This window comes from Ceratosolen solmsi, unplaced genomic scaffold (assembly GCF_000503995.2).
Source record: "Ceratosolen solmsi marchali unplaced genomic scaffold, CerSol_1.0 scaffold10, whole genome shotgun sequence".
Taxonomy (NCBI): Eukaryota; Metazoa; Arthropoda; class Insecta; order Hymenoptera; family Agaonidae; genus Ceratosolen; species Ceratosolen solmsi.
The window spans coordinates 15,371,425-15,386,004 of NW_011948412.1; the positions used below are offsets into that span (position 1 = coordinate 15,371,425).

General features: G+C 25.8%; 1 protein-coding gene across 1 annotated transcript in view; it reads right to left on the minus strand.

Moving 5' to 3' along the window:
• Positions 1 to 2,185: 2,185 nt before the first annotated feature.
• Positions 2,186 to 14,580, minus strand: part of Cad99C (cadherin 99C) — a 70,015-nt gene continuing 57,620 nt past the window's right edge. Inside the window, 8 exon segments of the mRNA XM_011503386.1 lie at positions 2,186 to 2,984; positions 3,192 to 3,421; positions 5,799 to 5,940; positions 5,943 to 5,989; positions 9,156 to 9,491; positions 10,254 to 10,552; positions 12,574 to 13,092; positions 13,966 to 14,307. Of these exon segments, the coding sequence (XP_011501688.1) occupies positions 2,617 to 2,984; positions 3,192 to 3,421; positions 5,799 to 5,940; positions 5,943 to 5,989; positions 9,156 to 9,491; positions 10,254 to 10,552; positions 12,574 to 13,092; positions 13,966 to 14,307 (2,283 nt within the window). The 3' untranslated portion in view covers positions 2,186 to 2,616.

A 14,580-nucleotide genomic window follows, 5' to 3' on the forward strand; every position in this document is an offset into this window, starting at 1 on the left:
TCAAAGGCATCATAAATACACATTCTTTTGTTTTCCAATTAACAACTTAATTTGTAACTAAAAAATAAATATATTATTCGTATTAAAATCTTTGTCAGTACTAATAGTAACAAGCATACAATAGTTACAAGCATAAAAATGCAAGAATTAACTGCATTTGGGTTGTGTACATAATTAATAGTATCAATTATAAATATGAAATATTACTAACATATATTTGTACGAATAGACTATGCACTCAAAGTTTTGAATTTATATTTTATATACAATTACAAAAAGAAATTGATTTCGTAACAGTAATTACAATAAAAAAAATTTGTATGAATTTATATTTCGTTTCAAATCAATTAAATTAAAATTTTTTACCTCACGTTTTAAAATGATAGCATAAAATGAAATATAAAATTATATATATAAATTTAGTATTTGATTACATAACTACACAACTGGAAATTTAGGGTTTTTTAAATTTAACGTTAAATACTTCCCACAATTATTAATTTTGTCATACTGACAATTTCCATAGTATTAGTCTTAGGAATACATCATGGGAAAAAAAAATATTTTTAAATACTAAAATCATGAATAAACAGGTAAGCGATGCGAAGACGATAAAAAGACAATAAAAATTATAAAAAAGTTATAATGTCAATCAAATACTAATATCATTGCCATAACTAAATATGTATCTATATTTAGTTTTAGAACATACAAAATTTTATCGAATGTTTCTACGTTTAATTTTTCAATTAAATAAATCCAGAGAAAACAGATGTTAAGTAAATATCAAAGTTTTAAAAATGATTTTTAGATTCCATTCAATAAATGAACAACCTGTTATTGAAATAATATAATATGTAGTTCACATTTTAACAATTTTTTGTATAAATTATAAAAGTTACAAAATAATTTATCTGATTAAGTACATTCAATATTAAAATAATCGTTTTAACGTAAATTTATCAACTACCGTCAATTTGAATAATAAACTATACAAAACGGAGTAATTAATCTCGTGAGTAATTAAATTAGAGAATAATCATATTATTAAACGTTTTATTTAAACAATTGAAGTTAAATTTATTAAATCATAGTGATTATACGAATATTCATATTATTTGAAAAAAAATTAAGCAAGAACCATCTGTTACAATAGACTTTTTAAAATATGATTTTATAACATACATGTTAGGGGATAATAATTCATTTACCATGGTAAATGAAATAGATCTTTATAAGTTAATATTATTTAAGGTAAATTGTTTGTAGTATTATCAAGATAAATTGTATTAGCTTATTTAATTAAAATATTACATTATTTGATTGTTTTAGATAATATTAAGAGATAAATAATTGTAAACTACAAATTCTCATTTTTCACCTCTTCATTATCTAATATAGCTAAATGAAGATTATCTAGTTCTCCTTTAATGAGCTCCATTATTTAGAATAGATAAAATTTTAATTGCACTTGAAGCACTTTTTTTCCAAAACAAGGATGTAGTTTTTATATTAACCGAATTAAAATTCGATGCATTTTCGTACGAAAAATTAGCGTATAAAAACGATTTATAAAAAAGTATTGTAAAACAATTTTTAAGATTAATTATTCTTGTCGCATGTTTAATTTTTTTCTTTTAATGAATTATATTATCTTAGTATGTATATATATATATATATATATATATATATATATAATATATCAAAATTCTAAATAAATTTATTCGAATTTTTGTAATAGAAAAAATTACGAGATTTATCATTTTCGTTAACTTCTAATAGTAGTGAAGTGTTTAATAAACCAGCTGTTAGCCAGATGATTTTATGCTGATTAATAACGAAATCACTTTTCTATACTTTTTAAAAATACATTTAAAGGTTACTAATTTGACTTTTTACTATTAAATTACTAGTTTTCTAAATTGGTTTAACTTTTATTGATTCGTTCTTCAAATCCTACAAATTACTTTTTAGTTCTTTTAATAAGACATAAGTTACCAATTTTTTTAATGTGGAGAACAAAATATTTGAACTTTATAACCATATAAACTTTCATATCTATTTAAATTAGATATAAAAAGGATTATAGAATTCAGTAAAAAATTTAAATGATAATATGAAATATATTGTGTTAAAATACTTTTAATCATTAGTTTATCAAATATTTCAACAACTTTAACAGCTCGTTCAGTCTCCAAAAATTTTTCATCGTGAAAGCTAAAAGCTTATTTAACCATTATCTTGTTTAAGCTCACACGTCTTGATCTAAAGCAACGCAACAATCATATAATCGATTGGGATTAGATCTTTATATGATTATCATATAAATTCGTATCTCCTGTAGTGTCACTGTTAAATTTTAAACATAAGTTTTCTGAGATTCTCCATACTTTCATTAGCTTAGATAATTTCATTCTTTAAATCTAATAATCTAACAATTGTAATTTTATATTTAATTATTTTCAATGAATATAAAAACAATTCATCCGAAAATCACCTTATCCACAAGTCCAACGGTGATTTTCACTTATCAACCATCACATATCAAATTTCATTGCACTGCAGTTTTCTCACTCGTTAAGTAGAACGTCTTGCCAAGCACACATAACTACATCACTATAACTCGGTAGTAGTTTCCACAGGACTCTGCTCCCCGAGGTACGTGAATCCCAGATGGGAATAATCCTTCCTTTCCCTGAAGATAACGTTGTCGTCAGACGGACTAGCGCTCATCAGATCGTGATTGTAGAGAGGATTAAGAACTGGCGTATCGCGATTGTTGAGAGTGTTGGTGTTGCTGGTTTGACCATTACTGCAGCCATTATTTTTCCGCCCTAAAGTGGAACGCCTCAACGTATGAACATTTGAATCCATGGCCCCATGATTGCCGGCAATACTTGAGGCCCGTGCCGTCGTTGCAGCTTCTGAAGACACTGGGCTCTGCTGACCTATTACAAAATGTCGAGCATTACTGTTGAACTGATCTCGGATTAAAAAAATATAATCTTAAAGATTGTGAAATATAATAAAGGCATGATACTAAGTTTTAGGCGATAAATTTCAGATAAGCCGAATAAATTTGCAAAAATAACAAATATTTTTAGACAAGAGTCTTCAAATCCATAAAGGTACATAAATGCAAGCACAATGATAATTGCGCTTAATTAAAAGAATATTGTGATGATAGTTACCGGTACTTTCCCCGTTCTCTTTCGTAATATAGCTGACGTTATCGAGACTAAAGGCATGATTCTTATTGCTAAAGTCGAGTTGCAGGTCGTTGTAGCTGTCATTGTCATCAACAGGGACGCTCATTTGTAACACCTGCGTTTCGTATTCTTTCAGGTTGGGCTCGACGTATACGGGATCGTAACGAGGCACCACGTACATACGTTGCATACGCTCCTTGTACGTTTTATACCTGTCAATTAATAAAAAAAAAAAGAACACTATTATTTGTTTGAAGTTAAATATTAGATCGATTAAGGAATAAAAATTGTTCTTTTCCTAGAGTTTCATAATTAAAAAATTTGTAATTACAATTTGTAGTTATTCTATATTTATAACAAGTTTTTTGATATGCATAAACCTATATTGAAAAAATCAATGATATTTTCTATTTAATAAAAATATTGAAAAAATATTTATGTAAAATTTTAATTCTTTATGACAGTGAACAAACAAAACTATCAAGTAACAAAAGTCTTTTTCATAATATTTAATCGTTCGAGAGGTCAAAAAAAAAAAATAAACATAATGAATAACTAATTATTTCGTTCAACATTCTAGTGCGGCCAAATCTTTCTGGGTGTGTTCGCTTTCACTAAGGAAATGCACTTTTCACTTTTAAAATTGCGCGGGAAATAGGAATTATATGAGTATGGTAGAAAAAAATTAAGTTAAATTTTTATAGCTTCTTTTCCTATTAATATTTTTTTAAAGCTTATTCATCGGACGTTTATTTAACGAGTGCGTTCGATTGTTCATGTTCTTTTTATTACTATTTCTTTGACGTAAACGTTCTGCCGAACATAAAACGTATTTATCGTAGTATTTTAATAATATTGATAGATTATTCAGTATTTTGCAATTAGTCTTAGTCGACGGTTTAAATTATATCTTCTTACCGTGATGGAATATTAACAATAATTTTGATGTACAAATCTAAATACTATATTTAATGTCTTTACTAATGCCTTTTCTATATGTATAAAAAATGATATATTTAAATAATTTGCCTCCGATTTATTACGATTACATTACAAAAATAACATACATATGTATAATTAAGTATAAATAAGTTTACCATTGAAAACTAGAAAATTACCTCAGCATTTTTATTAATTTAGATTATTATAATAATGTCATTTCATTTAATTATTTTCTAATTAATTTTTAAAATATTTTATATCATGTTATTAGTGCATCTTTAATGTTTTATTAATAGAAATCGAAGTAACAGTTAAAATTAATATATATATATATATATATATTGTTAATTTTTTCATGGCGTTCTTCTTCTAAAAATTGTGATATAAAAATCCATATTATTATTGAAAAAAATCAATATTTATTAATTCTGCTGAATTAATGAAAACAATATTTACATTTTATAATTTATTTTAATAGTTTAAAATTATTTTATTTTAAAGACAATTTCACTTTTACAAGCTTTAATAAATGGAAAGTTTGAATAGATTTTCATATTTTAGAAAGTTCCAGGTACTAACTTCAGTAAAAATGGAGAGTGGTGTAGTTGAATGAATTAATACTATTTACAATTTATGCTCCTATTTCATAACTGTAATTAATGTATTTCAAAAGCACTTTTCTTCTTAATTTCTGAAAGTTCTTCTCTACCAGAAATTAGATGAACATTTATTCTTTCTAAGCAATATATACATTGTTTTTTTTTTAATTATTTTACGACAAAATAAAATTGAATAGAAAGGACATTTTAATTATAAAGATTAATTTTTTTATGTAAAATATTAATTTGATTTAAGGGCTTAATATACAATTTTCTTAAAACATTCGCGTTTAAATTTTATTTTTAAAATCCATTATATGATAGTAATAATTTTGCTCATAAAATAGTTATATAGGTGGACCTGTAGATGAAATAATTTTTAAATATTATTGAAGATACCAAGCGTGAATAATTGCTATGAATTAAAATTAAAGGTTATTGTTGTAGTGAAAACAAAATTTTGATAAGAAATTTTAAATATTTTCTGTTAAGGATGTAGCAAAATGTTATATATTTGAAATTATTCTCACTTTTATCGTTTAATTCTTATTATAACCAGAACATTTTTTTAATATGAGTCTAAATTTCTGTTTTAATGGAACTTTTTAAAATAAAAATTATGATTTTCATGTAGTCGCGAGTCTTCATTAATTACATAAATATTAATGTTCATAGTTCTATTGAAAAGACTAAAAAAATATACAAAAATTAAATTAAAAGTAATTGACTCGTAACAATCATTGTTATTACTCTTCATAGAATTGGATATTATTAATAAAATATTATTAATAATGCAATATGAAATATCGAAAATTCAATGAAATAATAATTGTACTCTTACTTAATTAGGATTAAAAAAAAAAAAATAAATAACATTAAATGAAAGTTATTTAGCAAAAGTACGATAATTATTATCTACTATGTGATGATTAAACATCCTAAAATTTCGTAAGCCGAGCAATATTGAGTGCAGATAAAATAGTTATACAACTGAAAAGCACACATAACCTTGAATCGCACACGGGGAACATATATGCCAGTTACTCACCTAGACCACGATACACAAATGTAGATGATACCAGCTATTCCAAGGACGAGTATAACAAAGGCGATTATGATGAGGGCGTAGGGGAAGACCTCACCGCTGAAAGCGACAGCGGTGTGCGTACGTGCGGGCTCCGGCTCCATGGCGACAGGTCGTACGTGATGTTCGCCGTAGCTTCTCTATCGAGTATCAGCCTACACCAAAGAAATATCGGGCTTAATATTTGCCGTGAAGAGACGTTTTCAATTGATTATTATTTAGGGAACCGAGTACTGACTGCTTACGTTTTTTTCCTTCATTCGTCAGTTACATCGAGGAATGATCACATATTTCTTACTGTTAATTTCATGATAAAAATTATCGACCCTACACTGGTTTAATGCATAAAAAGGGAATTATTATTTAAAAATTTAACGCCATTGAAATTTATTCGATTTTAAGGTTAAATTGAAACATTAGTAGCGCGAGCATTCTCTAACGTTCCTACCGGAATGATATATCAAACCAACGATTTGTACTGCTGGTACAAATACCATTACAAATGCTCAAAATTTTTAACGAATTTTTCAATGATACGTATAAAAAATAAATAATAATGTTTGCTTTTTACAATATTATTCATAATATGGTATTCACTATATTCATATGCATATTTCTATACATGACAAAATGAATCTTTATCTTAAACATCTTTGTCATGTTTGTACAAAACGTAATTTTTTTTTTTATACCAATAAATGCTTGTAATATAAATTTTATATAAATAATCAAACTTTTTTATATCTATGATACCGGTAATTAATCATTGTACGGAATATTTAAGCAAAATGTTTTTCTACGATGAAGCACAGCAACCTTTTCCAAAAATATTTATATAATGAGTATTTGTTATACTTTTCCAAGAAACATTACGTATATTTAAGTAATTTAATACTTCCTATTGTATTTTACTTCAACTTCATGACATTTATATTATTTTAACGACGTTCATTGGTCTAAAATATTTTAAAAGAATAAAAAAAACATATTATATAAAACAACCATCATATAAAGTTATTATTGTTATTACAATATATGAAATTTAGTTTGATACATTTTAGAAATATTTAATATATATTTAAAATAATTAGAAAACAGTGTGTTAAAAGGTGAAAGGAGTGATTAATAAAATAATTTAAATGTTTGATATATCTGCTAGTCTTCTTCATAAAAAACAATTAAGATTATTTATATTTTACATATCGGTACTTCATTACGCAAAAAAAAAACACTCTCAATGAAGAAATAAATTTTAATAAAGAAGATTAAATATTGCATAAAAATAAATTAAAAAATTAATTACGTTTATTTAAACGTTAAATTATTTACTATTATTTATAATATAAGCACAATATAATATATTTTCAATAATTGAATTGTTTATTTAATTTTTACATTTTATTTGATATTAAGATAAATGTAAAAATTTTGAATTTTAATATTATTATTATAAATAATTTAAATTTAAAATAATTAAAATGAAAGAGTTTACCCTATTGTAATAATTGAAAAGTCGTATAACCAGTTTAGAACAACTAGCTTTCGCGATAAAAACAATGAAAAACGTTTTAAAAAACACGATCGATACCTTCATGCACGAAAAGCGAAAATCCGTCAACTTACAAAAGGTAGCTGTTTTGTAAACTGATTTCTAAGGCATGCGATTTTAACGGTTGTGCATGCTCACCGGTCGCTTTCTACGTGAAAATTATCGGATAGCGGAAACGTCCTTGAGCCTCTGGAATTCTTTATTACCGTTACAGCTCACATCTACCTCCAATTTTGTAGAAATTTAAACATCGATTGACGTTTCCTTTTATGCAGACTAGTCATTGCGAATGTGAATTTATTTCGAGTATTAGAACCAAATCTTAAATTTTCTTTTTAAAACACTCAAAATTTTTTGATAATCAGTGTAATAAGAACTAAGTTATCTTTAAAATAATTACGAAAGAATTATATTATTTATATATAAATTATTGTAGATATATTTTGAAATATTTTTTATATTTGAATTTTTTATATTTTATATCAAATTAAACATTATTTATTATTGGCGAGAGAAAAACGTACGTTTAACCGATTAATTATAATTATTATAACATGATGCGAATATATTTTTTATTTTCTTTAACTGACTTCACTTAAATATTATATTGATATCTAAAATATATCTAATATGTAAGCAAAATGTATTTAAGTATTAATACATTATTTAAATTGTAATTAAATTGACTTAGATAATTACTATAGCTTGTCAGTAAAACTTAGTTTGATAGTTAATTTTAATATTAACCGTATATATTTACTAAAATATTAATGCAATTTTGAAAAAATACGAATCGAATTATTTAAAAATTTATCACAAAACACTTCGTTGACTACACAATATTGTCTAAATTTTTATGAATAAACTTATATAAACTATGTATTTAATCTGTCATTACACTGTTACATTGTGAATAAATATAAAAATATTTAAATATTATCAAATCCATTGGTAATAGATATAATATTTGGTACAAATATAATATTTATTTCATCTACAGGTATAATTAATAATGATTTACTTTTTAATAATTAATATCAATTTACTTAAAATTGTTTAATATTCTGAATAATTTTTAATAATTCTTATGTTTCATAATACTTTCATGCTTTAATGTTCAAATATTTAGAACACACTAATATTTCAAAATAATTATCTAATCATTTTAATTTAATGTTCAATTTTATAATAAATATCAGAAATTATTGTAAACAGTGAAAAATGTACAAAAAAAAATTAAACTAATAATAATGATACAAGTACATCATAGTCTTTGGCATAATAGTTAAATAAATTATATTTTATTTAAATATTTATGTAATAAAAATCATTTTTAATACAATTGTATTTAAAAGTAGTTATACTATGTTATAGTAATAATTTCAATAGCTATAGTAACAATTTTAAATTGAAATTATTTTTATAAAATTTTATTACTCATTTTAATTTTGCCTAATATGTCTTTACGTATATTATAAAATTTATCTTATAAATTCTTTAATGTTGTAAAAGTAAAAAAAACAAAATACCTTTTTAAATTTTTATATAATTCGTAGACTATATATGATAAATCCTTAACCAAAATAATTAGCTGTATAATGTTGTTTTAATATACTGTTATTTCATTAATAAAAGTTTTTTTTAATTTTAAATATCAAAATATTGCTATTGTTTTGTATTAGCACAAAAAGTAATTTTACAAGGAACCAAATCAAATGCCGTTGTTAATATTCAAATTGAATAATTACTTATAATTAATTACAAAGTCTCACCTGTGTAAGAGGCTACTGTTCCTGAGAAGTATTTTCTCGCTTTTGGGATCAATGACGTAAAACCAGACATCAGAGTCGTGATGACGCACCTCGATAGTGTTGTTAACAGAGAGAAGCCGACGCGAATCGATCTTCTCAATCTCAATTAATAGAGCGGTTTTTTCTTCGATTACTCGGACTATCTTCGCACGATCCTTCTGTAGAGACTCTGGTGAAGCATTTTGCACGGTGAGAATCAGGTAATTATCGGGCCCAACGAGATTCACAATCACGGGTGCTTTGGCAATATTCGAATTATTGGTTGAGTTTGGATTATCTTTTGCTTGAACTTTGAACCTACAAACATTTTTACAGCTGCTAGTTTAATAATTCGTTCATTTATATAGTATTTTTATAGATTAAATGGTTTATTTGTCAGACCATCAATAAATTTGATTTTCTTTATTTATAATTAAAAACAATATTTTTCTTCCAATAATTATAATCTAAAGAAATAATTTGGAATGGTTAAATATATAAAAATATTTTATAATAAATATTTTTAATCAAATTCCTTATTATCGGTAATTTCCAAGAGTTAGTTAATGAAATTATAAATATATAAAAATAAAGTCCGTTATTTGATCAAAATTAGATCTTATAATAAAAACAAATATATTACAATAAAAATCAAATAAATGTATTTTTTTACTTAAAATATAGAATGTTTAAATTATTTAGAAAATCTTTTCTATTTTACATTTTTTATTTTTGTATCATTGTAAAAGAAATGATTTAAGTGTTGAAAATGTTCTTATTATTATACATTTTTCATTTTATAAAATTATAATGAAATACTTCCTAAATAAACGAGAAACGTCTATTAGTATATTTCTATTTAAATGTCCAAAATATTGATTGATATATAAGAAAAAATGAATTGTTGTTTCGAACTTACCTTATAAGACTTTCATTTTTTAATCAAAATTTGAACAAATAAAATGTTTGGAATGATAATTTTAACATTAGACACTGAAGTAATGTAAAATCAATCTTAAAATCAGTTTTTGAAATTAAAATTTAATTGCCCTCGTATAATCACGGCCTATAATGAATTACCTAAACGGTAGTTCTTCGGGCTCCACCGAGTCGAAATTGGCAGTGGTACGTATGATGCCGGAGGTCGGATCGACAGCGAAGAAATCAGCAGAACGGCTTTTCTCTCCATCGAAAAGGAGAGAGAACTCGAGTTTACCGTACTTTCCATTGTCTTTATCCTGGGCTTTGATTTCAAGAACCGTCGAATCAAATTGCGCTGCTAACGGAACCTTCGCAAAATATCGATCTTTCGTCAAGTTCGTCTGAGGAAATATGAATTCTGGTCTATTGTCATTCACGTCGACGACCTGGATTTTCACCTGCGAATAAAAAAATCATATTTAGTTTACTTTTCAAAATTATTTACCTAGCATCTCAGATTCTGATCGCAATATTTTTGAATTCATTGCACAAAATTATAAAATTCAAATCTGATGTATAGTGAATTTATTCTGTAAAATTATTTAAAAAAACAATTTATCAATAGTACAAGCCCTTATGTTGGATATATTAATATGTTATTTCATATGTATTATGGAAAAACATTAAATAAAAAATATTAAATACGTTATCTGAAATGTAACACATCCACGTAGTACATGGCTGTTGTAAATTTCTTAATTTATTCCTTTTTTTACATTTATGTAACATAAAACAATTAATAATCTGATATGAATAAGTAATTTTTATTTCTCAGTATAATATTTTATAATAATTAGTATTTTTCAATTAAAATTACAATTTCATACAAATAGAATTCAAAATATATAGTAAAATATATTTTTCATTTGGAAAAATATTCCAAAAAATTTTTTCTTATATATATAAATAGAGTTTTATGTCGACACAAATATAATTCGTAAAATTAACTATTACAAATTCATACAAATCGTTCATTCTTTTATTTCTTTAATTATTTTAGAATATATATTTCAAGTAATAACAGCTAACTTAAAATAATAATATTCATAATATATATATATATATATATATATATATATATATACTACAATAAATGCAATAATTTATAAAATTTTATAAGAATGGAACATTATCGATAATCGGTAAGATAGTACTTCAGACTCGAACTAATGATAAGTAATCCATGAATTTATCTACTAATGTTAATATTTTATTAATGCGTAAGAATGTATTACTATTTATGTTATGGAAATTTGATTTTCTTTGATTATAACGTATTGATGAAATTAATTAAACTAATTATTTAAGTTGGAAATTAAATTTCAATATACATTTTAAAGTTATTAATTAATAATTCGTTTCTAATTTATCTGTAATAAAATCAATTTAAATTAACGAATTATTAATTTTAATTATAATTTGTTATAATTTTTTTTATTTAATAACAAGTTCATTTTATATATAATTAAAAATGATCAATTTAAATGTGTATTAAATATAAAAGATCAAATGCCTTAAATTAATAAATTGTTAAAATTATTTGAAGTAATCTATGCAATCGTATATATTAAAATATACAATTATATAAGATTTTATATTTCATAATTTAATATTTCTTTAATGTGTTTATATTCAAATGTATATGCGTGGATATAAATATGTATTTAAGCATATTAGTGTAAATAATATAAACAACTAGCGTTTAAATCAATAATTAATTACTTTTGTATTTTATTTAAATTTTGCTTAACTTTTACTTAATTTTTCTTTTTAAAAGTATTTAGCAATTTATAAACTGCCTTATATTTCATTATTTAAAAAATCAATTAGTTTATCGAATGCAAATAAAAACGCTTGCTTAATGAGATAATACTATATTGCATTATCACTCAACTAAATAACTTGCAATTGGTAATACCAAATACTTGTTCTTTAATTAAAATAGTATCTTGCGACATTTTAAACACCGTTGTAAATTTTATAATTGAATGCGAATGAAATATAAAAGTAATGAATTGCTATTAACTTAACTTGAATTAAAAATGTAATAATCCAATTAAACGTTTTCTTGTTTTATGTTCTAATTATGGCAATAAATTCTATGATTTTAAAATAAAATTTAATATCAATAAATTTTCGAGGTTTCCTTATATACTGGTGTATACATAATTTATAAAAATATTTAATTAATCTGAAGAAGAGAAGAAAAAAATCAGTAAATAGTTAAAAATGTGTTTGCCAAAACGACTCAAAACAGAATCTTAAATTTGCCCGTGACTCTATATCGAAATCGATTACCGTCTAATCGGTATATTTAATAGCAAATTTAATAAGCTCATGAAAATAATAAGAGTCACACATTCTGAATGTGTCACTTTAAAAATGGTAATAAGATTTGAAAATTACGGGAGCTCCTCACCATGGTGCCATTACGTCCGCTCTTAATGGCGCCGGCGAGAGTGCCGAGTTCGATCTTAATTTGATAGCTCTCGGTATTTTCAAAGTCGAGCTCTGCCTTGTCCAGCCAGAGGGCGCAGTTGCGTTCCTCGGTGATGTTCGCAGCGAAGTGGCACTGTTCGTTGCCGCTCGCAACGTGGCACTCAAGGGCAGCCGCGCCGTCGCGCGAACCTCCACTGATCACGCTGAGAATCTTAATGAGAGTGCCAGATGCAGCATCCTCGGGTACGTCAACGTTGTAGGAGTCCTCGGCGAAACCAAGGCCGAGTTCTCCTGCGAGCAGCGCTACATGCCGTACGAGCACGGGTACCGTACTCACGGACGAGAGCTGAGGCTCTCCGAGGTCATAGGCGCGCACGTCTATCTGGAATTCCGTGTCCGTCACCTTGCGGAGGTCGTCTCGCACGCGGAGTACACCACTGTCCGGGTCGATAACGAAGTACTTACTGGCTGTGCCCCGTCCGATCACATCATAGCGTACCTGGAAACGTTCGTTTCGTCTGTATAAGTACCGGTGCAATGATAATGCCTGCGTCGATATGACTACAGGGAATAGAATTTTTATTCATCTTATCTAAAATGATAGCCGGCATTAGTATTAAGCCAATTATAGGCTTTGTTGAAATTGTACTAATAACGAGGAATTCGAAGTAGCCTTTGTTAAAGTGCATTAAAAAATGTTACTACTGTATTATGAAAGCGAACAAACGGTTTGATTTGAAAATACAAATAGTAAGGCCATGCAATTATTTGTCTTGGAATTGAGGTATTTAAGTATTGAATATTTAAAGTATACATTAAACAAAACAAAAAGAAAAGAAAGTTTTTTCAATGTATTTTTGTTTTAAGCTTAAACTGAGAATTACAAGATTTTTTAGTAGTAGGTGATATATAAAGATATTTATATTTGGTATTTTTATTTTGTTACTTTTCAGAATTAAATTCAATCAATAATATTGATTAACTTCGTTTCTGCTTACATTATGGTAGTCAGATTTTACCTTTACAGCTAATATTTCGTTAATTTATCAAATATAAATCATGAATTTTCATTTAAAAATAAAAAAATTTTCAATTAAAATAGTTATATAGCTGCATTTCAATTTGTAGAAACTTTCAATGACACCGATTTTAGAAAAACAGAGCAAAGTAGATATTTATATACTTTATATTTTAATACATGGATTAATTTATTTTAGTACATAATAAATATTGCATAAAATGTATTTAAATAAAATTTTCAATAAAAAGTATTTTTATCATATATCCTGCTAAGTACATATTAGCAAAATATATTTTGACGATGGATTTCATTTTTTCATGCCAAATATACATTGAGTTGAAAAGCACGAACCTGATTTCCGGGCGCAGTACCGTCCGAGTCCGTTGCAATGAGATTGACGACAGTAGTGCCGATAGGTACATTATCATCGAGTGCAATAGGCCGCGGAATCATCGTAAAGACCGGGGGTATATCATTAACATCCTGGACATTGACGAGGACCCGAGTGGTCGAACCAGGAAGACTGCTCGTATTTTCGATGGTGCCAATGAGAAGTGTATGTTGGCTCTCGCGTTCATAATCAAGACCCCGAATGGTCTTTATCACTCCGGTCTTCGGTTCGATACTAAATAGCTCCGTGTCACCTTGCTTAATCACATAGGTCACCTGTTTCTTTGTGTCTGGGTCGTCCGCCTGTCAGAACAGATTTATTTTTAATTCGTACCTTTTAAAGGTTGGACAGTCGTTGTTTTGCTTTTTTTTTATTATAATTTCTATTATGTATGAATGTTTGCAATGAACATCATATTCAATTATTCAACAATATAAATTTATGTATTTAATATTGCTATTGAACAATAAAAATGACATCATAAAATATAATCATAAAATAAACAGTTATTATTAAAAATGAAAGTATCTATCGTATGTATCAAAAAGGTTAAAAAAGATATATGTAATCAATCA